This window comes from Rana temporaria, chromosome 9, assembly GCF_905171775.1.
Source record: "Rana temporaria chromosome 9, aRanTem1.1, whole genome shotgun sequence".
Lineage (NCBI taxonomy): Eukaryota > Metazoa > Chordata > Amphibia > Anura > Ranidae > Rana > Rana temporaria.
The window spans coordinates 148,619,220-148,641,699 of NC_053497.1; the positions used below are offsets into that span (position 1 = coordinate 148,619,220).

The 22,480-nt window shown below is 42.9% G+C and overlaps 1 protein-coding gene across 2 annotated transcripts in view; it reads right to left on the reverse strand.

Moving 5' to 3' along the window:
- The window catches only part of COL27A1 (collagen type XXVII alpha 1 chain), a 540,002-nt gene that overhangs the window by 404,611 nt on the left and 112,911 nt on the right, over positions 1 to 22,480 (reverse strand). For both annotated transcript variants that reach the window (XM_040324820.1, XM_040324819.1), the window contains exons 6-8: positions 4,021 to 4,074; positions 2,891 to 2,944; positions 921 to 965 (exon numbers count right to left, since the gene is read on the reverse strand). In XM_040324820.1, coding sequence (XP_040180754.1) covers positions 921 to 965; positions 2,891 to 2,944; positions 4,021 to 4,074 — 153 coding nt within the window. The remainder of the gene's footprint in view (positions 1 to 920; positions 966 to 2,890; positions 2,945 to 4,020; positions 4,075 to 22,480) is intronic.

A 22,480-nucleotide genomic window follows, 5' to 3' on the forward strand; every position in this document is an offset into this window, starting at 1 on the left:
TGTTTAGCCTGCAGAGGAGATAAAAAAAAAAAAAAAAAAAAAAAAAAAAAAAAGAGGAGAAACAGATAGACAGGAAAGAATAAGGGAGAGACAGACAGAGATAAATAAGATAAAGGGTAGAGAGAAAGGTAGGGACACAGACAGATGGAAACAGCAGAGGAATAAAGAGTAGAATGGAGAGAAAGAGAGTTAAACCTGAAAGAAGATAAAACGGTAAGAGGGAACAAAATGGTATGTAAGGCAGAAGAAAAGAGGGAAGATAAAAAGAAAAAGTGAAAAGAGAGAAAATGAAGGAGGGACAGAAAAATTAAAATATGTAGAAAAGAGAATAATGAAAGAGAACAAAGAGAAATAAGGAGAAAGGAAAGGAAAAGAGAACAAGAAAAAGAGAAGGTGGGGATAGTGAAAGACAGGAAGATGACAGAGAAAAGAAGGGCTTTTTTTTTGTATTTTTTTTTTCTTTTCTTTCTTTTTGTGAGTTTTGTTAAAGAAACTTATAAATAAAGAGTTAAAAAAAAAAGAGAATGGGGAAAGATTCAGGGACTTGAGCAGAAAGCAAAAAGACAGAGAAGGTCAGGCAGAGTGAGACAAGAGACAGAATGAAGATGAGGGATAGAAGGACATACAGAATGAAGATTAGGAAAGAATGGGAAAAGGTCATAAAGCAAGCACAGCACACACTGCCTATCTTAGGCACCTGCTTTGTGTACTGTTGCAATCAAAATGATAATTTCATACGATTTGTTAATTATTTGTATAATTAATTTAATACCACAAAAATCAAGAATTTACATGCACCAGCTGCTAATAAACTTTATTTGTATAGTAACTTCATTCATTCTCAAATAATTTTTGGTAAATGTTTAAAAACACACAGCCAAATAAACATGTGGCTTTTTAGAGGGGTCAGATGATCTTACCGGTTCACCAGGATGACCTTGGGGTCCGGGATGACCCTTTTGTCCCTTAAAAAAAAAGAAAGTGGAATATTGCATTAATAGGCAATAAAGTGAAGATTTTTTTTTTTTTTTAATGGTAATATTTAGATAACCTATATAAAGTATAATATTCCCCTTACATAAAATCCAAGAGGAGTGCTCAATCTCTATTTATGAACTTGATATAAAATCTAAAAATAAAATGCCACCTAATATGAATCATGTGTCATTTGTGATATAAAGCAGCGCTCACATAGAAAAAATGAATCAACATATAGTTAAATAAATGACATAGTGAATAAGTGACTTAAACACCTTATATGTGAAACAATATATAAGTGCAATTAAAGTCACACACAAAAAAATAAATGGCAAAAATGTCTAAATCCGTGAACTGAATATGTGGACATAAAAATAAAATTCAAAATTCCTTTCAGGATCCTTTAAGATGTACTTCCACCACACCACAGTGTCTGCGTGATTCCACCACCCTTCAGAAATGCGCACTCACCGCAATGAATGGCCTAGCACTCTCGTGTTTAGGCAAAAAGGCTTAAACTGGAACACTCAGCTCAATAGATGGAAAATCAGTATTTAGTGAAAACTCCAAAGTGGTAGCCACCTGATTTTGACTTTGATATCAGTTTCTTGTAGTCCCTTTTACAGCAGAGCTCAGCGAGGGGGAAGTAGAAGCAGAACAAGGGATCACCAGCAGACAAAAGTGACACTGTACCCGGCGGTAAGGGAACGCTCTGCATGCAGTGTTCCCTTACCTATGACCTAGGGTAAATTAATAGCAGCCTGTTTCTTGTACTGTACAATTAAATGTGATACTTTATATCTACCAGGTGTTTTAATTTAATTAAAGCAATATTTGGGACAATTAGGCTATGTAGATGTTAACAGCAGTGAAATAATAAATGTTTTTAAGAGTCAAAGGGCCAAATCCACAAAGATCCGGCGTAACTAATTTTTTTCCATTTAAGTTACACTGCCTTAAAATTTCTACCTAAGTGCCCGATCCACAAAGCACTTACCTAGAAATTTTGGGCTGTGTAACTTAAATTCCGCCGGCGCAAGGCGTTCCTATTTTCATGGGGGCGATTCCCATTTAAATTAGGCGCGCTCCCGCGCCGGCCGTGCTGCGCATGCTCGTGACGTCATTTTCCCGATGTGCATAGCGCAAAATTACGTTACGCCGAGCTTTGTGGATTGCGACGGGTCAATAAAGTTGCGTCGAAAAAAAAAAAAAGATACGGCGGGAAAAAAAAAAAATTCAAAATTCAAAAAAAAACGCGTCGCTGGACAGAAAGGTCTGCTTTTACATGGTGTACTAACTTTACACCTTGTAAAAGCAGCCCTTATTTTGCGTATGCAAACTAAAACTTACGGAGAAAAAACGAAGCTGAAAAGCTTTGTGGATCTCCGTAAGTGCTAATTTGCATACCCGAGGCGGCATTTCGACATGAAATGCCTCCAGCGGCGGATGCGGTACTGCATCCTAAGATCCGGCAGTGTAAGTCCCTTACACATGTCGGATCTTCTGCCTAACTATGGAAAACTGATTCTGTGGATCAGTTCCATAGTTAGGAACAGGGATACGACGGCGTAACAGCAGTTACGCCGTCGTATCCCTTTTGTGGATTTGGCCCAAAGTGCTTATTTTACCTATAGAATATTTTTTGATATGCTAGAAAATATCTGCACAACCAATGATTTATTGGCCTCTGACTTTTCTTTGGAGCTAGAGAATCATTCCCACACCTGATGAGTACCAGGTCTTTGCCAAACAACTTACAGAGAAGGCAGAACACCCTCTATTACTGCCCACTGTTCTGTAGTGAGAAATATGAATGCCCACAGTCACCCTATTGCCTCTCTTAACTAGTTTACTTAGATTCTGTTAACTCACCTTTGCCATCTTCAATTTACAATATGAGCAAGAGACTTACCTTTCGACCAAGAGGCCCAGGAAGGCCTGTCAGACCAGCCAAACCAGGGTCTCCCTGGAGAAAAAAAAAAATGAACAATGAGTACATTCCTGACTGCAAATTTATCAGGAGACAGACAGATTCAGCAGCCACCCTTGACTGCTTTTTATTAAAGATATGCCAGTCATAAACCACAGGCCTTTAGTGTAATAGATGATGCCAACAGCCCTGGTCCATGTTGGCTTTATGTATCCCCCAGGAAGTCACTGGCAGAACACAGTCCATTGTTACTAACATAGGAATTATGTCATCTATTTATTTCCAACCAGTAACACTACGAAAATCAACTAATGAGAGAGAACAATGCACCACTGCAATGAAACCAGCACTGTTAAAGATGTCAATGGGTGAGTGTTATAGGACAAATAGATTTAAGAAATATCTACAACTAAAGATTTGTAGGGGAATAGAACAGTCTAGTACAAGTTATCTCTAAAAACAGGTTCAAGCCTTGAACGGTATCCATGGTGTCATGGAAAAAATTCTCCACTGAACCGTAATTTTGTGTGTGCTTAAGCAGGCCATACATTATTCAATGTTCTTTCCTTCAACCACAGGCTGAAAAAAAGAAAACTGCTTGATTCCCCCATCAACACAGTCAGTCAGTGTTGCTAGAGGAATCTCTCCTGCAGCGCCATTATGTTCTGCTGGCGGTGAGCTTTCCCCTCCAGCAGAATACAATGATCACTGCTGGGGACTATAAATCCCGACAGACTGGTTGTTTGATCGATGGATTGACTTCAGTACAACCATCTTACCCATAGACCGATCAAAATTCAGCAAAATTGTAATCCGTCTATGGGCAGCTTTAGTCATTTACACCATAAAGTCAATGGGAGGTCCTTCTATTAAAAATCTTATGATCCTGCAAAACCCTGGACAACAAAACATGTAAAAAAAATTGGCATTAAAAAAAAAGATTCTGCAGTTCATTTCTTTTAATTCATAACACATTTAGTAGTATTATTGCTATTATCCTTTGTGTATAAATGTGTAAGGGGTTCCTTTAGGTTGGCGTGAAGAGGACATGACATCATTTCTTAATAGTGAAGATTATAAGGAAAGGAAAAGACACAAACTGATCAGGATACCTTTAATCCATATAGAGCTTTTCCTGGAGAGATGCCAGGATCTCCCTTTTGACCCTGGAAAAAAAAAAGAAGTATAAAAACATCATTCAGCAAAAGATGAAATAGGAGATTGCCCATTTGGGGGATGATGTCAGTTCTTCACCTCGTAATCACAGTTGCAGATTGTCATCTTATCCCAAAGAGTGTATGTCTAAGTACTACTCCAGGAAGACTAGGTAAACTACTGGGGACAACAATCCCAGTACACACTGACAAAACATACAGTCCAATTACAACTGAAGCATTTTCCAATAAAGGTGTGCTTATGGAGGACATGTTTCCCTTCTGACCTTTGATCCAGTACACAAAAAGACACTACAGGCAACCCTAAAACATATAGTAGCATAAAAAATGGATTGGTCTTGTCTATAATGGCCTTTCCATTTACCTGGGCAAACTCTTCTCTGACATACTTGGGTATCAAACTTATTGACCAGACAGATGCTATACATGCAAAATTTCGCTCCCTTGCTAGGCTCCATTCGCAGGGACTTACAGGCCTGGGACAAGACTGCTTTTACCTGGATGGGGCACACCAATATTATTGAACGTTATAGATGAACGTTAACCCTAAGATACATTTTTTCTTACAGAAGATGCCTGTGTCCCTACCTAAAGTATGTTTTGTCAGGCTGGAGACCTTAAATAGCCATGCAGGTTTTGAAGCATTCAAAGCTGATGGGTGGCCTGGGGATAATTGACATTAAATAATATTATAGAGCGGTGGTCCTTCAGAGAATTATCAATTGGCGGCATCATAATGCCACTAAGCTATGAGTTCCTTTAGAGAAGTTCATGGCAGGGTGTAACTTATCGTATGCCCCATGATTGCCCCGGGAGCACAGAGGCTTGTCAGATGTGGTGTCACCCTTGACAACCCATGCTTTGAGGGTTTGGGATGATATTAACCGTAGGTTCTCCTTGGCACCCTCTGTATCACCGTTGGAGCCATTGGGGGGTTTTCCTTGTTTTTTTCTTTTTTAGGGCCGTAGGCTTTGGATGGCAAAACCTCCCTCACTTTTTCTCGACCTGCTGGTGTTCGTTCCCGGGCAGTGACTGCACTTACCCATTTTGAACGTCTGTTAAGCCTGCCTTTATCCGTGAGTGGCAACGCGACTTAGATTGCAAGTTCTCTGTAGACCAGCTAACTCACCTATATCGGTTGACCCACTCTAGCGCTATAGAGTCTAGGACTCAGGAAAATAATCACAAGATTTTAACATGTTGGTACCGTGTTCCTGTTTTGGCATATATTTATTCATCAGTCTCGGACCTCTGTTAGAGAAGTTGTGGTCAATGTTATATATATGGTGGGGCTGTTGTAAGATCCAGGTTTTCTGGAAAGCCATCAAGACCCAGATTGCAGAAATCCTGGATATTAATATACCTCTATCTCCCGTCCATTTCCTCTTCCGTGTGCCTCCGGTTCCGCTCAGTTACTTTAAGGAGGTGCACCTTTCCACATCTCCTAAATGCTGCTAAACACTTAATACCAGTATCTTGGAAGCAAACTCAGGTTCCTGGTTGTGAGGAATGGACCAGGAAGGTGAATGAGACCATGGAGGCAGAGTGGCTATCCACCTGTAAGGGTACTCTGGAACGCCTTTGTTATACCTGGGCAGCCTGGCCCTTGTTCCCTCCAGCCTTGATGTGGCTTTGTTGAAACTAGCAGACCCCACTTTTGGGTTACCTACTTGATTCTATGTTGAATATCCTTATTTTTTTGTTTAGTTTTGTAAACTTCAAGATATCCAAATAGATCTGATATTCCCCAGATATCTCTCCCTCATCCACCCCCACCTTTTGTAAACCTAAATTTCTTTGGTCATTTAGGGTGTATGTTGCACTTGTGAGGGATTTGGTGCCTGGGGGCCCGGGGCGTCGCAGGGTATCTTGGTGTCATTGCCATGGTGTCCTGGTACCGGGTAGGCTGTGCAGCGTGTGCCAGGGCAACCCCCCCCCCCCCCGAATGGTGCTCATGCCGTGTGGTCCATTGTTTCTCACATCTTGATAGGACTAGTTTGGCCCCCTCTCTCTGCTGGGGGTCACCTGCTCCGCATGGTTCTCAGGTACTCCTTTAGCATGGGTTCCGCTGCGTCTTTGGGCCTTGACCAATACCCTTATATTGTTTTTTATATGATGTTTTGTTATGCTTGCATACTATTATATGCTATTGGGCAAGTTCTGTAGACGAACCCTGAAACCTGCTTTAAAACGTGCTATACTTGGCAGAACTTAACATCTATATTTACCATACCGATTCCTCCCCTACCCCCCACCCCCATGTTCAAAACAAAAAAATATTACATAAAAATGTTATATATATATATATATATATATATATATATATATATATATATATATATATATATATATATATATATATATATATATATATATATATATACACACATATATACACACACACACACACACACACACACATACATATATATACAGTATTTGCTGGTGTATAAGGCGACAGGGCGTATGAGACGACCCCCTAATTCTTCATTTTTTTTTTAAGATTTTTTTTGCCTGTACTCACCGTATAAGACGACCCCCTTTTCTGAGGCTTCCGACGCTTCATATTTCTTCCTTCTGGAGCCAAATTTTTCTTCATTCTTGCTGAAGCCATATTCTTCTTCCTTCTTGCTGGAGCTGGAGCCGATCACGGCGAGCGATGTATTCTTTAAATGAATACAAAGCCTGCTTGAATTGGCAGAGGCTGTAATATCATCAGCCTGTGCCTCTCTGACTCTCAAAGCCAATCCGAGCAGGCTACTGTATGTAGCCTGCTCGGATTGGCAGAGGTTGTTACTCCAATCCAAGCAGGCTCTGTATTCATTTGAATACATTGCTCACCGGGATTGGCTAAGCGGTATATACTGTATGTAGCCGAAGCTACATACAGTATTACCACACATCCAGCAGGCATCCGAGCAGCTGACCTGGCATATAAGACGACCCCTGCTTTTTGGCCAGATTTTTTAAGTGTAAAAAGGTAGTCTTATACGCCAGCAAATACAGTATATATATATATATATATATATATATATATATATATATATATATATATATATATATATATATATATATATACACACATACACACATAATATGCAGGAAAAATTACAAGTTTGTGTATTCAGCTTGCCATAACCCGCACATACACACTTTTTATTTTATTTATGTATGTATGCGGCCCCGATGGCATATGAACATTTGTCCAGTGGCCCTCTGGTAATTTAAGTTTAAGACCACTACTGTAATGACTCTCTTCCAGCATTGTCATAAAGCCCAGCCTTGTGAAGAGTCTGGGTTTTTGTTGTTCAAAAGGACAAATTACTCTCACCTAAGCCAGCCTCAAAAATTTCACTCGCCGGCTTGCATTTTGCGGGCTTGCGAGCTATGGCTGCCTGGGAGCGGGGGGAGCACCGCCGGCAGGCAGGTTGTATGGGAGCCGTTCTCCCAGCGATCGGAGAGGAAGAGAGAGGAGAGCCGACACCCAGGTGATCAGAGAGCTGGGAACATAGCTATTAAAATGAAAGCCGTTTTGTGTTCCCCGCCACACGCCATCATATACAGCCCCACCTAGTTTTGTGGGCACTTTGATAGACAGATCATCCGTCCAAAGTTGTTATGTTCCTGGTGCGCTGATCATCCGGGTGGCAGCTCTCCTCTCTCTTCCTCTGCACAGGTAGGCTGCATTGGGGGTACAGGCTGCACTGTTGGACGCGGGCAGGCTGCATTGGCAGATATGGGCAGGCTGCATTGGCAGACACGGGTAGCCTACATTGTTGGGCACCAATAAAGTTGTTCTTAATATTTATTTTTACAACTTAATTCTGCATAAAACATTTAAGAGCAATTTCATGAGATCATTTATGGGGTAGTGTTTAGGGGCAGGGTAGGGGTTGGGCGGGGCAACAGGTGGCGAGTAACACTTGAGGCCTGGCTAGTAGCTCAGGACTTGAAATTTTGAGCCCTGGCCTAAGCTGCAAATCTTTGCAATTGTTGCAATATTACCATTGACCTCCTGGTTGCATCTCTGGCTAATTCACTTGTATCTGATCACTGAGTTTTGTTTAACAACCTTCTCTGGTAGTTGTGCTATATTCTTTCCATTTCTTATTACAAAGTTATAGTTATTCTGGCTGAAAAAAACAAATTCCATGCAATTCCACCCAGAGGAAAAAAGAAAACCAAAACACTACCATTAGCGGAGGTCCACCCTAAAAAAAAAAAAAAAAGCTAAAACGCTTCACTTACTAATTCCCTCACGAGGATTGGGGGGGGGGGTGGGGCAGCCGAAACCCAAGCAATTGCTCGGCTTCGGCCATTGCGGGTACCCTGGACAGCTAAGCGTCATTATTAAAAGTCAGTAACTACAGTGTTTGTATCTTCTGACTTTTTTTTTTTAAGCCGGACCTCCGCTTTAAATAGGGTCCAGGCGATCAATGTTTGAGTACATTATACAATTTTCTTGTACAACTTTCCTTTAAATTTACCAAAACTATATAATATGAGGTCACACCTAAACACTTTCAATTTTATATGCAATCAGGAAGGCCCTACATAGTTTAAGGCAAATCTTAAAAAATTGAATAAGAAAATTGAATGGTATATGGCCAGCTTTAGTGTAGGATGTCTCACGTCATGCAGAAATCTTCACTGCAGGGATGCCCTGTGCTCTTTCTGTCTCTGAATGGCCTGCAATGTGGGGAGTAATAGCTTTGGGTCTTCAGTGAAGCTGCTATGAAAAAGTTCCTGACACTTACCTGCCCCCTCCTTCTCCATTGAGAAACATTATTTTGCTGCTTTCACTGTCTGCAACTTGATCTGTAAATGGGGGAAGAGTTTAATGATTCAGAGGATTCTCTCCCCATTCACAGATTGCGTTACAGACAGTAATCAGTGAAAGAAATGTTCTCAATGGAGGAGGAAGGAGGGGGCGGGTTCTCATTCAGAACTTTTTTACAGCAATTTTGTAGAAGACCCAAAGCGGTTAACCTCTGCAGTGCTTGAAGTTCAGATACAGGAAGAGGGTAGGGCATCCCGGCAGTGAAGTTCTAAAGAAGGCAGCTGCCTGAATGACATGGGACATTCTTCACTACAGGTATGTTAGCTCAAAGATATACAGAATTTCTTTTGCGGCTAAACTTCAGCATTAAACCTATATTTAAACTTGTATTTTTTGTCAAAATTTGTCAAAAATCATATGGCATTTTACATGCATGCAGGTGGACTCCAATCAACCGCTAAAGACAACCAACTACAAAGGAGCATTTGTAGGGGTTTATTAGCAAAGTAAATACATATGCAATAAAACTTTACAGATTGTTTACTTGGAAAGCAATGTAGTTTAGTTTCCGTTTTAATATCAAGGACTATTTGAAATAGTTCAATGAAAGAAAAATCTCATCACAGGATAATTTTAAAGGTAAATATGCCATATGGACTACAAAATATTACTAATGCATTAATATACCTTGACAAGGAAACCCTCATAGACAAGTAATACAGCGGAAGATGCCAAGAAACTTGTCCGCTGGAAACATGTCCGTCGGACATGTCCGATGGTTAGTACGACTCATCGGACATGTCCGCTGGTTATGACGTATAACCAGCGGCCCGAAATCCCGCACATGCGTCGAATTGATTCAACGCATGCGTGGAAGCATTGAACTTCCGTGTTAGAGAACGTTGGTGTCTTCTACGTCACCACGTTCTCTGTCCGCAGGGATTTTGGTCTGATGGTGTGTACACACACACACATCAGACCAAAAGCTCCCAGCAGACATGTCCGCGGACCGTTTTCATCGGACATGTTCGGTCGTGTGTACAAGGCCTCAGGGTTCCTAACTTGCCATAGACTTCACCACATTTTCACTCGCAGATAATTCTGCAGACTTTTTTCCAAGATACATAGCTTGTTCTGTGCATTTTGAGAGGGACAGTCTCCTTCACATCTGGCCTGTATGCCTGTGTGACTGAAGGCTCTAGAGGATTGTGGGGGAAAAAAGATTTTGCCAGCGATGACAAAACTTCCCATTTATATTGCGGTATTAGGTGTTAATCCGCAGACTCCTCGTTTAAGGGTTAACCCCTTGCCTGTAGGCCTATAACAGCAGGCCGATATGTCTGCAACTCATCCAGATGATAATCAAACCTGTTTTCGGCTCAGAAGCTTCTGCCGCTGCAGGTATGAACTCCTTATCTATCCTGTCTTTCAGAAATGCTGCAGCAGCTTGTTAATTAGCTTTTCTTGGATATGTGCAAGTGGCAGGAGGCATGGAGATGATTTGACACAGATGCAGAGCATCTCTCAATGAATGTCAGCTGGGTCTGTCAAGCTCTCCTTGGTAAATTCTGTGCTGCTTGTAGATATCACAGTATCACAGGATGGCACCTGTCCAGCACTTTGAGGACACCCATACTGCCGCTTGTGTACCATCGACCTTCCACCACTCTTCAAAATTCAACAAGATATTTGTAAGTGGTTATGGCAAGCTGAATCCACAAGAAACTTGTAATTTTATGTCACAATGGGTTGTGGCATAATGCTGGAAAGAGTAGCAAGTATACAGGAAAACCTTGCAGAAACAGACAGCTGTGGATTTCTTTCCTGTATATTATATATAATATACACACACATACATACATACATACAACCAAACACACACACATTAGCTCACAAAAGTGATTACACCCCTCACATTTTTGTAAAAAATTACAGTGGAACCTTGTATTGCGAGTAATGCGGTTAACGGGCGTTTCGCAATACGAGCACTGTATTTTTAAAAATCGTAACTCGGTTTGCGAGTGTTGTCTCGCAATACTCGCACGATTCAGGCCAAAGTGGTGTGCAGTACTGCGTTTGGCCTGAGGTGAGAGGGTGCCAGAGCTGAGCCAATCGGCGCCATTAGGAAATGCACAGAAAGGTTGAGGACAGCTCGGCTGACCTTGGCAAATCTCGGGAACAGAGTCTTTCCGTGGTTTGCCACTCTGCGCAAAACCCTTGTCTAACATGTTGGTTATTTTAAAAAAAACAAAGCTTTACAATTGCATCAATAGTTAAATAGTTAAAAATATTTAGGCTTTAGAACCACTTTGAGTCACTCCCACTGTTACAGAAATTTGGCCACAACCACATTTTCCTGTATAATGCTACACGCTGCATAATTTCTCAAGACATTTGGTCTTTATACCTTGAATGTATAAAAGTCTGTGACCAAAACATTTATCTCGGTCTCTTCACTCCACAGTACAGAGTCCCAGTAGTGTTCTTTTTCAGTATGGGCCCTGGCAAATTCTAGGAGGGATTTTTTGTGCATGGGCTTTGAGAGGATTCCTTCGTGGACGACACTAAGCATGGCATTCCTCTGCAGTGTACGCCATATTGTGTCACGGGAAACAATCACAGCAGTTTGGCTTTCTGCAGTGAAATTGCATGGTGATTTTCTTCAACCCTTCTCATCAGAAGACACTCCTGTCAAGGTGTTAACTTTCGTGAATGGCCTGGACGTCTCTGAAATGGTTACAGTTTCCTTTGTTTAATATTTGGATAACTTTTACTACAGTAATTTGACTGATAAGTAAAGCTTTTCTGATCTTTTTGTAGCCTTCAACTTTCTTGTGTAAAGAAGTTAAGTAACGCCCTTTTATAATCAAGACTCAACTGTAGTTGAATTTTGTTGATTAGAATTTTGTTGTCTAAAATGTCGGAAAAAATGCTTTTTGTGGGCAAATGAACAAATCTTGGTTGCAATCAATGACCCACATTTGTGGGAATATTTTGTAGTATAGTGTCCCATAGAAAATGTTGATTCTGAAAAGGTTTTCAAACAAATCGGTTGGGGTGAACTCATTTACGCTGAGCACTGTATATATATATTATACACACTTACCGGCCACTTTATTAGGTACACCTGTTCAATCATTTGGTAACACAATGTGCTAATCAGCCAATCACATGGCAGCAACTCAATGAATTTAGGCATCTAGATGTGATGAAGATGACTTGCTGAAGTTAAAATAGAGCATCAGAATGGGGAAGAAAAGGGATTTAAGTGACTTTCACGCACAACCATCTCTACAGTTTACAGAGAATGGTCCGAAAAAGAGAAAATATCCAGTGAGTGGCAGTTGTGTGGAAGAAAATGCATTGTTGATGTCAGAGGTCAGATGGGCAAACTGCTTTGAGATGATAGAAAGGCAACAGTAACTCAAATAGCCACTCGTTACAACCAAGGTATGCAGAATACCAGCTCTAACTGCACAATACATGGAACCTTGAAGCAGATGGGCCACAGCAGCAGAAGACCACACTGGGTGCCACTCCTGTCAGTTAAGAACAGGAAATTGAGGCAACAATTCACACAGGTTCACCAAAATTGGACAAAAGATTGGAAAAAACATTGCCTGGTCTGAGGAGTCTCGACTTCATTTGCGACATTCAGATGTTAGTGACAGATAGTGGCGTAAAAAGAAAACATGAAAAGTATGGATCCATCCTGCCTTGCTGGTGTTGGGGTAATGGTAAGGGGGACACTTCCTAGGCACACTTTGGGCCCCTTAGTACCAATTACATAGTTACATAGTAGGCGAGGTTGAAAAAAGTCCAACCTATGTGTGTGACTTTATGTCAGTATTACTGTATTTATTGGCGTATAACACTCACTTTTTACCCTGAAAATAGAGGGTAAACTGTGCCAGCGTGTTATACGCAGGGGGCTCTGGAAAGTTTTTTCCTGAAACTTCCCTCTTAAAGTTAGGGTGCGTGTTTTACGCCTGTGCGTGTTATACGCCGATAAATACGGTATATTATATATCCCTGTATGTTGTGGTCATTCAGGTGCTTATCTAATAGTTTTTTTAAATTATCGATGCTCCCCACCAAGACCACTGCCTGTGGAAGAGAATTCCACAGCTTTTACATTAAAGAACCATCTACGCAGTTTAAGCTTAAATCGATTTCCTTGTAGTTTTAGTGAATGCCCACTTGTCTTATTCAATTCCCTTTTATGAAAAAGTTTTATCCCTATTGTGGGGTCACCAGTACGGTATTTGTACATTGAAATCATATCCCCTCTCAAGCCTCTCCTCTCCAGAGAGAACAAGTTCAGTGCTCGCAACCTTTCCTCATGACCAAGGTCCTTCGGTCCCTTTATTAGGTTTGCGCCCCTTCTTTGGACTCTCTCCGGTTCCAGCACATCCTTCCTGAGGACTGGTGCCCAGAACTGGACAGCATACTCCAGGTGCGGCTGGACCAGAGTCTTGTAAATCGGAAGAATTACAAATTTTATCTCTGGAGTTAATACTCTTTTTAATGCATTCCAATAATCTGTTTGCTTTGTATGCAGCAGCTTGGCATTGCATGCCATTGCCGAGCCTGTAATCTACTAGGGCCCTCAGGTCCTTTTCCATCCTAGATTCCCCCAGAGGTTCTCCTCCCAGTGTATAGATTGCATTAATATTTTTGCCACCCAAATGCATTTCTTTACATTTTTCTACATTAAACCTCATTTTCCATGTAGTTGCCCACCTCATTTATCTTGTTCAGATCTTAGTTATTGCCCTGCCTTGATCTAATTCCCAGGGATGTATCTTGAGCATCGTTTAAATGCCACGGCCTACCTAAGTGTTGTTTATAACCATGTCCATCCCTTTATGACTACAATGTACCCATCTTCTGATGGCTCCTTCCAGCAGGATAATAGACCATGTCACAAAGCTCAAATCATCCCCAACTGGTTTCTTGAAAATGACAATGAGTTCACTGTATTCCAATGGCCTCCACAGTCACTGGATCTTCATCCAATAGAGCACCATTGGGAATCTGCAGCAGCTGCGTGATGCCATAATGTTGATAGGGACCAAAATCTCTGAGGAATGTTTCCAATACTATGTTCAATCTATGCCACGAAGAATTAAGACGGTTCTGAAGGCAAAAGGGGGTCCAACAAGCTACTAGCAAGGTGTACCTAATAAAGTGCACAGTGAGTGTATATAGCTCTATGCAAGCTTCAGGCACCTCTGGGCCCAGCACAGACAGAGCAAAAAGATGTGTTTCATGCCCAAATGTCAGTCACTCAGCACTGCATTGTAGGAAGAAGGGGAGAGAGTCCACAATACTGTATTTCCTTTCACTCCAGCTTGCTGAATAGAAAGTATACGTGGGAGTAAAAATCATCTATTAATGATGCTAAACATTCCCATCTAGTGTTGCCCTCCTCGGATAAGGCTGAAAATGTCTGCTTTAGATACAAGTCGATCCACGTTGGCATGTAGAAGACACATCTAAGGCTGGGTACACATGAGCATCAGCATCTTCTGTAGTTGTACTTTTGACATTTTAGGGAGTGAATTTTTCAGACCCTTCCGTTCAAGTCTATGGCTCCAAAAACGTGATCCTGACCCCAAAAAAAAAAAAACTCTACTACTTGGGCTCAATAAATGACAGCACATTACTCAAATGTGAACAGACCACAAACAATAAGATGGAAATGCTATTGTCACGTGTTGTCACGCTTCTGGAAAATGTGCAACAGACCATTCAGCTGTGAGAAAGGCCCAATGCCACGTACACACGATCGGCTTTCCACTCAAGCTTGGCTTGCATACACACGGTCACCATGTTCGACCATCAAGAACGCGGTGATGTACAACACTACGATGAGCCGAGAAAATAAAGTTCAATGCTTCCGAGCATACATCAAATTGTTTTTTGGAATTGGAATTTTGCGCGTCGGAATTGCTTCAGACGATAGGAACCGATTTGAGAACCAGCTCTCAATGTTTTGTTGGCGGAAATTCCGACAGCAAAAGTCCGATCATACACAGTCGGAATTTCCTTTCAAAAGCTCAAATCTGACTTTTGCTGTCGGAATTTCCGATCGTGTGTACGGGGCATAAATGTTTAGTGTCTGAGGCAGGATCAAACTGAGGCTGCCACCAGACAATAATTAATATCACACAAATTGCTATGCAGTATTGTAAACTTGCACCTGTGTACATAGTCTCACATTAACAATATGAATTGTTTACACATGAGCAACAAGGCATGCAATACTTTGCTCAGGATTTTCATGATGTCCCTTTAAGGCAGGTGGGCACTGTGCATTATTGCATAATGTAGCTGATAGACAAAGCAAACAATCTGGCCCGCAGGCTTATTTTATCATACTGATCCTTTCCTGAAATAGACAAGTTATGTCTGCACCGATAATTTACAACCACAACTTGGCTGCAGACAAACTATGCTATCAAGTCCGGGATGACTGGGAAGACCTCAGGGACACACTGCAGGGGAAAATGTTACAATGTGTAGCCCAAAATCTGGCACACTCTCACTCAGAGATGTCACACTGCCAGGCAGATTCTTGATCAGTGCAGCTATCGACGTTTATTCAGCGTTATCCACTAGATGGTGCTAAATGGAATGGGGTGTTTGAATGGAAAGTTGAAACTTCCTTTACAGAATTGTCGAGCCAAGCACACAGTCCAGGTCTGTGACAACACACAATTCAGGTCTGTGTCAATGCTATTACCGTGAAAAGTTAATTTCATTTTGTGGGTAATTTATGAAACATAAAACTCTTTTAGAAACCTTTGTTATCAGACGTGTAATGTTACTGAAAACTTTACCTTTGAATTTTAATCTGCAGCCAGCTATCATTTCTAAAACTTCCAGGGAATTCTAATTTCACTTTTTTGCAACTAGGTTTAGGAAATGCCTGCAAGGTCTAAGCCAACTGATACACAACAGAAGAGTTAAGGATCTGCAATAGCATTTGCTAAAACTATTGGAATGCATATAGTTCATCTAGAGGGGATTCTTTATCAACAGAGATGGAGCATCTCGCGGGAAAAAAAAAAGTTTACAGGAGTTATACGGAAGCTTCACTTGCCAACCTACTTCTAAAAATACTAGGTTTCTGGCTGTGCAAAAACAAAACAGAGAGAGGGCACACCAGCCTAGCGCATTATCCCAATTGATTAAAATTGATTTTAAAATAGATTATATACAGGGTCCTCCAGGGAGGAAGATTCAATTTTTTTCCCATTATTCTAGGAATGATATACACTTGAATATAATGGTATAATCCTAATTCAGAACAATATCTATGGAGATTATAAGTGTAATATGAGGTGGAATTACCAGATAGAGGCATCTAGATCCAAATATGCAGGAAAGGTAAATTAGTATTTTTTATTTTATATTATCTTTATGGTGAAATATATTTGCATTTTATATTTGGTTTGTCTTTATGTTATTTGATTTGATTGCAGGGAGTGATAATTGGCAGGATCACATGACTTTGGGAAGGTGGGACTCAAGGAGTGAATAATTCTTATGCCGTGTTCAGTTGCATATAAATTGCTAAACTGTAGGATCCAAATAATTTGGCTTTGAAATAGGATACTACCCTCGGATCACGTAAACCAGTTTGGATCCAGGTGGTGTCCACCCTAGCCCAGGAGCATGCAGAATGTACTAACTGATAACTTGATGAGCTTTGTTTAATATGATGTTTGTGAGTAGACTTTTTTATCTTACAATTAATGCTAATTATGACAATGTGCTAGGCTGGTGTGCCCTCATTCTGTTGTGTTTTTGGGGCGCCTCTAGTCCCAAGAGGGCAGCAAAGCGTAGTGGGTCTATAGTTCCAGGGCAGAAATGGATATATCTGAAAAACTGATGCCAGATTACCACCGCACATGCGCAGGAGGTGCTTTGGTTTTGTTGTCCCTGGTTGTGATAATAACGTAAGCCCACCATACACTGTGGCTATTAACCCCTTCATGCTCAATAGCCTTTGACTGAAAAATCAAGGGAGAAAATTGTCAGCCATAAGGCGGCTGCATCCAAAAGCCCAGCAGGGGATTCATCCACCCATGCTGTATAGCATTGATTGAGAAATCTGGTGGCTGAACGAAAAAAAAAAAAAAAAAAATTGTAATATATACACTATGGGCCTGATTTACCAAGCCTTTACTCCATGACTCATGGAGTAAAAGCAGGAGTAGCAGCCGTTTGGCCATTTACTAAAGAAATACGCTGCTAGTGCAGTGTATTTCCCTAGTTACTAATGTGCTCCGTGCGCCCAGGAGAGGGTGCATTGTGCACCAGTACAGACCTGGCGCACGGCACATTAAACTATAAATTGCGGGGGTTTGGGCGGGAGTTTATTAGGGGGGGAGGTGGGGGGATGCAGGGGAAGTGAAGTGACATGTGTTTTGAAGTGTTTGGCGGGCCGAATTGAAAGGGAAAGTGTTTTTTGAAAACAGATCCCCGTACGCTTGCACAGTGCGCCTGAACCTCGGGAGGTTCATTTGCATACTGGGCATGCGCAGAGAGAAAAGTCAGGGATTCCCGTGCGCCTTGTCAGTACGCCGTGAAAATCTTGGTAAATACCAAGCGGCGTACCCGTGAATGCGCTGCGTGACGCGGCGCACGGGAATCTCCGAGCTGTTTTCAGCCCTGAAGGGGAACTCGGCGCCAAATTTCAAACTTGAAATCGGCGCGGGTCCCCCTTCAGGGCTACATTAGGCTCTTAGGCTTGGTCCGGAACGTGAGGGGTTAAACACGCGCCGATTCGGCGCGGGGGTCCCCCCCAGATCCAAACCAAGCCCTCATCCCAAGCATGCAGTCTGGCCCGGACAGGAATGGGGGAGGGGACGAGCGAGCGGCCCCCCCCCTCCTGAGCCGTACCAGACCGCATGCCCTCAACATGGGGGAGTGTGTGCTGTGGGGGAGGGGGGCACTGCCCCCCCACCCCACAGCACTCTTGCCCCCATGTCGATAGGGACAAGAGCCTCTTCCCGACAACCCTTGCCATTGGTTGTCGGGGTATGCGGGCGGGGCTAATCGGAATCTGCGAGCTCCCTTTAATAAGGGGGCCCCCAGATGCCGGCCCCCCACCCTATGTGAATGAGTATGGGGTACATCGTACCTCTACCCATTCACATGGGGGAAATGTAAAGTAAAAAAAAAACACCACACAGAATAAAATATTTTATTAATCTGCTCCGGAGCCCCCCCTTTCTTCTTTAGCTCTCTTAGAAGGGGGGGTTTCTTCTCTCCCGATCTTCAGCCGGGACCCTGGGCTTCGGTGATTTCTGCCGGGGGAGGGCGCCATCCCTCGGTCCTCTCCGGAGCCTTCCGCCGGATGCCCCCACCCCATTTAAGCTCTTTTTCATTAGGGAGGGGCATCCGGACTTCGGGGTCTTCTGCCGGGGGATGGCGCCTATCCCCCGGTCTTTCCGGTGCCTTCCGCCAGGGTTCCGGTCTTCCTGGTCTTCTGCCGGGGGTGCGCCAACTCCCCGGTCTTTTCTCTTCTGTCTTCTCTGCTCCCTCTTCTGCCTGGCTCCCCCGCGGAGCCAGGGCTTTCTTCCGTCTTCTCTCTTCCTTCTTCTGCCTGTCTCCTCCGGGAGCACAGGGCTTGTCTCCGCTGTCTTCTCCCTTCTCTTCCATTCGATGTTGACACGACGAGGTTCCGCGCTGACATGCCGTGTCAGCGGCGGGCATGGACTTATATAGGGTAATGCCACCATGTGACCTCAACCCATGTGACATCACATTCCCATCATGCCCAGGGAATGTGATGTCACATGGGTTGAGGTCACATGGTGGCATTGCCCTATATAAGTCCATGCCCGCCGCTGACACGGCATGTCAGCGCGGAACCTCGTCGTGTCAACATCGAATGGAAGAGAAGGGAGAAGACAGCGGAGACAAGCCCTGTGCTCCCGGAGGAGACAGGCAGAAGAAGGAAGAGAGAAGAAAGAAGACGGAAGAAAGCCCTGGCTCCGCGGGGGAGCCAGGCAGAAGAGGGAGCAGAGAAGACAGAAGAGAAAAGACCGGGGAGTTGGCGCACCCCCGGCAGAAGACCAGGAAGACCGGAACCCTGGCGGAAGGCACCGGAAAGACCGGGGGATAGGCGCCATCCCCCGGCAGAAGACCCCGAAGTCCGGATGCCCCTCCCTAATGAAAAAGAGCTTAAATGGGGTGGGGGCATCCGGCGGAAGGCTCCGGAGAGGACCGAGGGATGGCGCCCTCCCCCGGCAGCAATCACCGAAGCCCAGGGTCCCGGCGGAAGATCGGGAGAGAAGAAACCCCCCCTTCTAAGAGAGCTAAAGAAGAAAGGGGGGGCTCCGGAGCAGATTAATAAAATATTTTATTCTGTGTGGTGTGTTTTTTTTACTTTACATTTCCCCCATGTGAATGGGTAGAGGTACGATGTACCCCATACTCATTCACATAGGGTGGGGGGCCGGAATCTGGGGACCCCTTTATTAAAGGGGTCTCTCAGATTCTGATAAGCTCTCCGCCCGCATACCCCGACAACCAACGGCCAGGGTTGTCGGGAAGAGGCTCTTGTCCCTATCGACATGGGGGCAAGAGTGCTTTGGGGTGGGGGGGCAGTGCCCCCCTCCCCCACAGCACACACTCCCCCATGTTGAGGGCATGTGGTCTGGTATGGCTCAGGAGGGAGGGGGGCGCTCGCTCGTCCCCACCCCCATTCCTGTCTGACCAGACTGCGTGCCTGGGATAAGGGCTTGGTTTGGATCTTGGGGGGGGGCACGCTATTTTTTTGGGCCCCGGTTTAACCCCTTATGTTCCAGACCAAGCCTAAGAGCCTGGTATGCACCTGGAGGGAACCCACCTTATTTTTTTTGGGGGGGGTCTGGAGTTCCCCTTCATGAACAGCGATCTGTCATTTACACATGTCAGTCCCATCCCCCCCCCCTACAGTTAGAACACACCCAGGGAACATATTTAACCCCTCCCTCGCACCTAGTGTTAACCCCTTCCCTGCCAGTGGCATTTTTTGAGTAAGCAATGCATTTTTTACAGCACTGATTGCTAGAAAAATGCCAATGGTTCCAAAAAAGTGTTCGATGTGTCCGCCATAATGTCGCAGTACCGATAAAAATCGCTGATCGCCCCAATAACTAGTTAAAACAACAAAAAAAAAAAATTTGTAGACGCTATACCTTTTGCAAAAACCAAACACTAAACGCTATTTGCGATTTTTTGGAACCAAAAAGATGTAGAATACGTATCGGCCTAAACTGAGGGGTTTTTTAGTTTTTTGAATATATATTTTTGGGGATATTTATTATAGCAAAAAGTAAAAATAATTTTTACATATGTGGGCGGGACTTATGCAAGTCCCGCCCACATATATAAACATCGTTCAAACCACACATGTGAGGTATTGACGCGTGCGTTAGAGCGAGAGCAATACTTTTACCACTAGACTTTCTTTGTAACTATAAACTGGTAACCTGGAAAAAAAAATAAAAGGTCGCCTATGGGGATATTCACGGAATTCATTTTGGCCCCATTGCAGGAGTGTTTCCAATAGTAAAGCGTGACATGTAAGGTATCTATTTACTCAGTGTAACATCATCTTTCACATTATCCCCAAAAATTGGGCTCACTTTTGTGTTTTGTTAATTTTTAACCACTTGAGCCCGGACCATATTTCTGGTCAATGACCGGGCAAGTTTTTGTGATTCGGCGCGGCGTCGCTTTAACTGACAATTGCGCAGTCGTGCGACGTGGCTCCCAAACAAAATTGGCAACCTTTTTTTTCACACAAATAGATTATTAAATGTGCGTGTTTACTTCTGTCTTTAACACCTCCCCTTCAGGCTGGAAAGCATCAGATCAGGGGAAACAAAAAAAAAAAGCTCTCATTCCATTGCAGCTTGGTTCCTACATGTGTGATGAACTGAGCATGCTCAAACACTTAGAAAAAAAATATCCTTTCTTTTTAAAAGGTGAAAAACACTCATTGGATGCTCATAGAGCGTGGTTTGGGTTAATTGCAGGTGTGCCCAATTACAAGCTCACCCAAACTAGAGACTGCAATTTGTTCATGTGATTTCAATTGCTTCATTACTAGCACTGTTATAAAAAGCTTGGATCGATCAGTCCTCAGCTGCCCTCAGAAGGGGCAGGCTGGCAGAAATGCTGTTGCTAAACACAAATGTGGTTTGTTGCATGGGTTTTGTTTTATTTTGCCAATGGTTTTGGTTTATTTTTAAATAATGTTCACTTTGATGTATTTGTCTATGTGGCCTTATTTTATGAAAAATGTGTAAAGCTATGGTTAATTAGTATTTTGAAATGTATTTTTGTTTGTTTGTCTTTTTTTGCTTTCCTTGTTTTGTTGACCAATAAAAATTACTTTAAAATTGTTAAGTTTGTCTTTTGTTACTTTTTCATGCTACATATGTTGACAGCTGCAGCTGAACTAGGTTTGGGCCTAACAAATTATGTGTGATTTTTGTCTAAGCTTCTTTCCTGGTGTGTAATCATGAAATGTTTGCCATGTTTATTCTCCCTGACTTTAAAGACAAAAACTGGTAAGTATTTTATTTATTCTGCAGTGGTCCTCAGCCCTCAAGTACCCCCGACAGGACATGTTTTGGGGATTTCTCTTATCAAGAATTGCTGTCCAGACTATTTTAAAGCACATGTGCAAGATGAAGGAAAACCTGCAAACATGGCCTGTGGGGGGGGGGGGGGGGGTTTGCTATTGGTGGACAGGCTTGACGTGCTGATTTACAGCACTGTGCTTAAATCTAGCGCAAGGCAATCCTATTCAAATTGTGGGTGTTTGAGGGAAGCCAAGTGAGTGTTAGAACCCCTGCTTTGTGTTTTTTTATTTTTGTGTTGAGCTTTGTGTCCCTTTTCTTAAAATTGGCTTCACTTCCTGTCACACAGCTGAACAGGAAGTGAGGTTAAAACCCTACCAGTGTCATTTCTTGGGGACACCGGTCAATCTAACTAGTGTCCCCATTAAGCAAATTGCACTCCAGCACTGCTGTGTACACCCCAAATCATGGGTCTTCAAACTACGGCCCTCCAGTTGTTCAGGAACTACAATTCCCATCATGCCTAGTCATGTCTGTGAATGTCAGTGCATTACAAGGCCTCATGGGATGTGTAGTTCTACAACAGCTGGAGGGCCGTAGTTTGAGGATCCCTGCCCCAAATGATTATTTAGTTTGGGGTTTAGTAAAGGCAAAGCCACTCTGCAGTACAAGCATAGTTGCTGAAAATCTGAGAGGAAGCACTGATGGTTTTAACATCCAATCCTGTAGAAGCAAAGTTGTTTTGTTTTCTTCCTTGCTTTGCACTTGTAGGAGTGGATTTGCCTTTAGTAAATGGACCCCAAAGTCCAAGATCCCTAATAATTTGGGGTGTACACAGCAAAATGCTAGAGTGCAATTTACATAATGGGAAACTATTTAGATTGATCTCTGTGTCCACAAGAAAATATATTAGTAAGGTTTTACCCTCACTTCCTGTTTGGCTATGTGACAGGAAGTGAATGAATTAGAAAGGGTGAAGACACCTCACAAATGTTGTCACTATCAGGGGTGCAGACATCCCCCAAAA